Source organism: Oculina patagonica, chromosome 6 (genome assembly GCF_052425735.1).
Source record: "Oculina patagonica isolate OP01 chromosome 6, crgOcupat, whole genome shotgun sequence".
Lineage (NCBI taxonomy): Eukaryota > Metazoa > Cnidaria > Anthozoa > Scleractinia > Oculinidae > Oculina > Oculina patagonica.
Genome location: NC_135763.1, coordinates 11083960 through 11089989, shown reverse-complemented (window position 1 = coordinate 11089989; position 6030 = coordinate 11083960). Strand labels below are relative to the sequence as shown.

Genomic DNA, 6030 nt, shown 5'->3' with positions numbered 1-6030 from the left:
CGAATGCCGAGTGCGTGTCCTTTTTGCGGTACAGTCAACTCTCGTTATAGCGGACACGCTCGGGGCGTCGTTTAGTGTCCGTTATAGCGAGAGTCCGTAATAGCGGGAGTCATATTCAGTCAAACCTTTTTCGCCGGGGATCTGGATTTTGTCCAGAAGAGGGGTAGGTTGCGAAATGACAGAGCGCCTTGAACGCCCTAAGTGAGACCAAATTCATTAATTTACAATCCTAAGCCAGACGACGAGTACCTTCGTCCTTTTATATGGGATACCCCCCTCCCGCCTCGCGCGCGGGCGTCGTTAACCTGCATCTTTTGTGTATAACACAAGTCAAGTCAATCTTTATTTATACACGTTGGTTAGTAATCATGATCAGTCATGTTAGGTGGTGTTTTAGGCCATTAAGCAGATCTCAGTTCGACTGTTTTCCTCTCCAGTGATCTGGGATATGAGATGCCTCAAATAGCTAAGATATATGTACCCCGACATGCACGCAGTCAGCTGAAGGATTAAAGCAGCCCTGGATTAAAGTTGGTGTGGATGAGTGATTCTTTTAAATTATTATTTCAATTAAAATGCAAAATAGTGTGACCTGACGGTGTAAACAAATCGAAGTCAGAGTGACGCTGCACAAGTGTTTGCCGCAAGAGCAGTGCAGTGTAGAGCAGAGCAGTGCAGTGTGTGTTCAGTTTGTCAGCGAAAATGAGTCATTTTTCGAATGGATCTGAAAAACCAGCCGTTAAAGGGGACAGCCTTCGTCTTTATAGTATGAGATACTGTCCGTTTGCTCAGGTAATGTTTTGAGATGTAGCATATCGTTTGTGCAAGTTCCTGAACAATACAGATTAGGATCATGACCGTATCTATTTTAGGCGTCGAATAATTTGTTTGAGACGGTCCATATAGTCATTTATCTTTATCCATAAGTTGGTCAAGTTATAAATGAAACGAATGATGTTTCTCAGAGGCGAGGGTTACGATATGTCTACGTAAGGGTTAAAACATCAGTCATACATGAAATAACTTCGGGCATAATGCTTCAGTTAGAGCGTCAGTCATCAGTTGTCTCGGCGTAACACTGTTAGTTTGCTTTTACTTCATAGAAGACATTGAATTGATTACAATCATGGTATTTTTGTTCGCAGTAAAAGAATGTGAAAAATAAAGATGAATAAAATAATCAAGTACTGTGGGCAGGTTCCCAGTGCATTGAGGTTGTAGAGCAATATAGGCCTCGTAACTAGCAAGAGGCAAGACGAGGCACTTGCCTCGTCTAAATTTTTACCCAAAATCAAAAACAAAGTATTTTTTGTTGGGAAAATAATCCCCAGTTGAACAAAATTGAGTTTTCTCAAGAAATACCTCATGAAAAATGTCTCTAAAAGAGATTCATAGCTTCTAGATTTCAAATTTTCTGGAGGGCATGCCCCCAAAACCCACTAGCAAGATCTTGCCTCATCTATGGAAAACTGGTTTGGTTACGGACCTGTAGGCCTGGTTAACCTTATAACGCTTCTTGTGTGCCGGCAAGAGGGGGTAAGGGAGGAAGCCAAGTCCTCCTCCACTTAAAAAAAAAATCTGGAAAAAATGCGCCATTTTATCCTGTCTAGTGTATTAAATTAGAAATATATTATCCATCTTGGACGAATAATTCGTTTGAAAACATGTCTTGACGGACAAGACCTCTCAGACACATCATTCGTTTTCGGGTTTGACTGTTGGACCTTCATCCAGTTGCAACTAGATGAATGAATGAATTTATTTAATCAGTTTGGTAAGTTCTTGTGTTGTAACCTTATTAAAACTGTCTTATGCAGAGAGCCCGCCTTGTCCTTGCAGCCAAAGGCATTGAGTACGAGCGTTTCAACATCAACTTCTTTGATAAACCAGACTGGTTTTTTGAAATGAACCCACTCGGAAAGGTACCAGTGATTGAGCTGCCTGATGGAAAGGTTATTTATGAATCTGCAATCTGCTGCGGTAAGTTTTTTAAAAAAATACCAGTCCGAATGTACACCTACCTGCAATGTAATATGGGGAATCTCTGTCTCGTTACCAGAACCTCCCTCCTTGGTTTGAGCGCGGCGCGCGTGGACTTGTGGGCCTGTTGCACTCGGTTTGCAGCCTAACCATCAAGCCCCGCGCACCCTGTTTCCTGCCATTCGCCAACAAAATGCAACGGGCCCAGGGAAAGAGGCAGGGGAGGTGGGGCGGGGGAAGGGGTTGAAAGGCTCTCTAACACAAACACACATACAGTGCGCTAAAAAAATAATAATAATAATACCCATGTCTACATAGCCGAGGTTTTTTCAGACCTGTGGCAGGCGAATTCCTCTATTTCCTTTTCGTGGCTCCCAAAAGATAGCATACAAGTCTTTTCTTACCATTTTAAACATTTTTTTTTTTTTCAGAATTCCTGGAGGATATGTATCCAGAAAAGACGCGTCTTTTTCCAAAAGATCCCTTTGAAAAACACAGGCAGCGAATACTGGTTGAAGTTTTGGGGAACAAGGTATCTGCTTGATTATTTTTTGTGAATGGTTCAAGAAAGCTAAACTGTTTACATACAATGTTAGTATTTTTGTGAAATAACAATAATAAAATGTCGTTAAAAAGCAATATACATTTACATTTTAGGGAATGTTTATTTACTGTTCTGCACTATTTAAAACGAGAAAAGAAATGCAAAAAAAAATCGGCTCTTCTGAAAAAGGTTTCCCAAGAGATACGTGTTAAGTGTTTTTTAATAAATAGCGACAAAAGCACATTAAAATATATTTTTCAGTTTTTAATGCAACTGTATTGTTTGTTTACCCTTAATACCGTAGAATTCCGGTTATAAGCCCTGGGCTTATACAACTCCGTAAGGGGTTTTGGGTGGGCTTATAAGCGGAGGGGCTTATATCCGGGAGGGCTTATAAGCGGAATGAAAAAAACGTTTCAAAACGAGCCACGGGAGTGTTGATGGAAATACGATTTTAACTTAAAAACACATAATAAAGCAACATTTAGCTCTATTCAGTACTGTCATCTGGTAGAGGGGGGCTTATATCCGGGGGGGCTTATAACCGGATGTATTTTTTTGTTTCCAGGATGATGGGCCTATAACCGGGGGGGCTTATAAGCGGGGGGGCTTATAACCGGAATTCTACGGTATGCTAAGTCCGGATTATTCCGGGATTTGGAGGAAAGGCCATTCAACCACTTATGACGTCACCAATTTACACGTCAGCAGATTTTTGTGACGTGCAACTTATAGAGTTTGGATAGATCCTTCCACAGGACTGTCCGTCTTGACTATTGACTGCATTCTGACAGAGCTAATCGAAAAAAACGTGATCAGTTTTTGGTGTAAAATTGGTGCTAAAACAGGCCAAACCCGTACTTGATCTGGTCTCCTTTCCAGGGTTTTCCATTGATTAAGATCAAAACTTTTCAGGCCAGTAGAAGGGGTGCACAGAGTAAATGACAGAAAGAATAAGAAAGTAGAGAAAAACGAAAAGGAAAGGAGCAAGGAAAAAAATAGGAACGGTTCAGCAAAGTAAAATGTTTACATTTTTATATGGAAATTACATCAAAAACTTACTGCAGTGTCAGAAAGTGCATTTCTAGCAAAGTTTAGAGAAATTTAGGACCGTAGAGCCAAGAAAATCGATTAACGGTAAAAAGAACCCTATTTTTGGAGAAATTTCAGCAAATTAAGGGTTAAAATGATTTCGGGATTTCTCAACAAGTATCTGTTACAGCAAATAATAGCCGTTGTAGAGAAAGTTATACTAGTGCTCTTTTCAGTTTTCAGATTGTCTGCTCACTTTGTTGGCTTCATTTAATGATAATGTAAAAACACTCTCTCTCCTCCGCAGAGGTTCCTTTAGTGAAGGGGGTGGGGGAAGTACAAAAAAAAAAACAACAGCACAAAAAATGAAAAAACCTCATTCTCGTCCCCATAGTCCTTTCGTTTCTCTTGGCTGGCTTGGCACGAGAAAACGGAGGGCTCTGGGGACATAGGATTTTTGAATTAATTTGATTTTTTTTGATTGGCTGTTTGGAAAAAAGAATTCCTAAACGGAATTCGAAAACGTAACGACTCTCTCATACATTCTTTTGAAACGTCATGACTGCATACATGAAGACCGGCAGTCCTAGAATCTAGGACTGGAAATTCTGTGTCCCCAGAGCCCTTCGTTTCCTCGTGCCAAGGCTCAGCCGGCTTAGAGAAACGAAAGGGCTATGGGGACGAGAATGGAAAAAACCTGGGAAGCGCGTCCTTTCTCCCCAGGCTCATCACGCGCTTACTTTTCACCTTGCCCCCATCCCATACGGAAAAACAAAAGAGGCCCCTGCGAAGGAGAGAGATATAAGCAAGTATGACATACTCTTTTGCAGATCATTCCCGCTTTTTACAAAGCTCGATCGGGCAGCCCAGAAGGCCAGGAAGAGCTAGACAAACAATTTACTGCATTTGAAAAAGAATTGAAAGATGGAAATAAGAAATTTATTGGAGGTGAGCTGTCTCTGATTTTAAACAGATGATGCAAATCAGGTACGAAGATGCATTGTATGGTTTTTATCGGCGGGACTCGATTTTATAGACTTAAAGTATTCCTCATTTTTAACTCGGAAAATGGCTTTTTAGGCCATTTCTGAGGTTAAACTGAAGAGAGTGAAATTTTTTAACGCGCAAGAAATTGCTCAATTGCGAGACGCGTCTCCTCGTGCCAAGTAATTTTCTCGCGCGTTCGTGTGCTCGTCCATTCGAGTGTTCCTGAAAAAAATGCGGGACTACTCGTGTTAAGCAATAGAAGAGAAGTGATAAACACTCCAAGACAAAATTAACGAAGTGGCAGTAAAACTATCGATCGCTACCTGATTATTCCAGACGTGAAAGCTTTACGACAAAGTTGTGAAAGACCTTTTCTTTTTTAAAATCTACCAAAAACGTCGTTCTTCTTTTTTTTCCCTAAGGAGCGGAAACGAGGCTTTGGTACAGCGAACCCCTGAAGGCGGGTGTCGGCTGGATGAACTTTTACTTGCATGAAACGAAACTCCTAACACTATCTCCAAGATATTATAACCAAACTGTTGTTTCTTGTTACAGGTGAAACTCCCAGTATGGCAGACTACCTGATGTGGCCATGGATTGAGCGTCTTTATATCCTGACTGACTTGAGCAAGTTCCCAGTACTCTCTGCTTGGTGCGCGGCCATGAATGACGTGCCAGCGGTAAAGGAATGTAGCTATCCAGCGGAGTGGCATAAAAAGTTCATTAAAATGTACAGAGAAGGAGATCCACAATCCCAGCTTGTCGGCATTGAAGAAAAAGCGTAAAGGACAGTGATCTAACACGCTTGCCATGCCATATTCATCAAGTCTGGATAGAGGACATTTACTTTTTTCCTATATCAATCCACTGAACGAGACTCGCTTAAAGAAAACAAATCTTTTTTGTGGTCAATGAGCTTAAAGGGACTGTGTCACGGATTTTAGCTAAATTTAGGCATGGGAAATGACCATCAAATTCTTTGAAATATATAAATAACCTCTTAAAACAGTGAAGGGAAATTTCAATGACACACGAAATACCGAGGTACGGATGGCCAAAAGCAACAAAGATTCAAAACGGAGTGCCATATGGGTTTTTGAAATATTGTTGGGCTGAACTGGGCCAGTTTTCAAAGTTAATATTGTTTGCTTGCAATTGTATCTTTAACTTTTACGCCCAGGAGACACATTTGGTTGCAATGAAGCAATGGTTTTGTCATTTAGATCCATAGAAGTAATTTCTTTGCAAACATAAAGTTCAGTTTCAAAGCGAGTATTTGGCAAAACTAAATAAAATAAAACAGACACAGTCCATTTAAGATCCTTGTAAATTAGTTTTTCTTACTAGCAGCCATGCGAGGAAAGCTCTTGGTATTTTAATAAAAGTAGCTGTTTGTTGTACTCTAAAATTTTACCATGTTAACTGAATAAAAGAAATATTGCACCGCAGTTTTTTTAAATAAAAGTTAACTTTTGTAACAGCTGTTG

At 40.4% G+C, this 6030-nt stretch overlaps 1 protein-coding gene and 1 long non-coding RNA gene across 2 annotated transcripts; one reads left to right on the top strand and one right to left on the bottom strand.

Annotated features, from left to right (window-relative positions):
- The first annotated feature begins 191 nt into the window (after positions 1-191).
- Positions 192-6002, top strand: LOC144658697 (glutathione S-transferase omega-1-like). The gene is made up of 5 exons (XM_078519173.1): positions 192-792; positions 1818-1980; positions 2412-2512; positions 4387-4504; positions 5099-6002. Exons 1-5 carry the CDS (start codon positions 703-705, stop codon positions 5326-5328), a joined length of 702 nt encoding a protein of 233 aa, XP_078375299.1. The 5' UTR covers positions 192-702; the 3' UTR covers positions 5329-6002.
- Positions 311-1797, bottom strand: LOC144658710 (uncharacterized). Its single transcript, XR_013571764.1, has 2 exons — positions 1363-1797; positions 311-501 (listed from the first exon to the last, which is right to left on the bottom strand). It is a non-coding gene; the product is annotated as an uncharacterized LOC144658710 (long non-coding RNA).
- Positions 6003-6030: the final 28 nt, after the last annotated feature.

Bases quoted from the DNA above. Each gene is read 5' to 3' on its own strand.
- LOC144658697 (XM_078519173.1), top strand. From the start codon at position 703: ATGAGTCATTTTTCGAATGGATCTGAAAAACCAGCCGTTAAAGGGGAC. The intron at 1,981-2,411 runs GTAAGTTTTTTA...TTTTTTTTTCAG, and splicing joins TGAATCTGCAATCTGCTGCG to AATTCCTGGAGGATATGTAT. The intron at 4,505-5,098 runs GTGAGCTGTCTC...TTCTTGTTACAG, and splicing joins AAATAAGAAATTTATTGGAG to GTGAAACTCCCAGTATGGCA.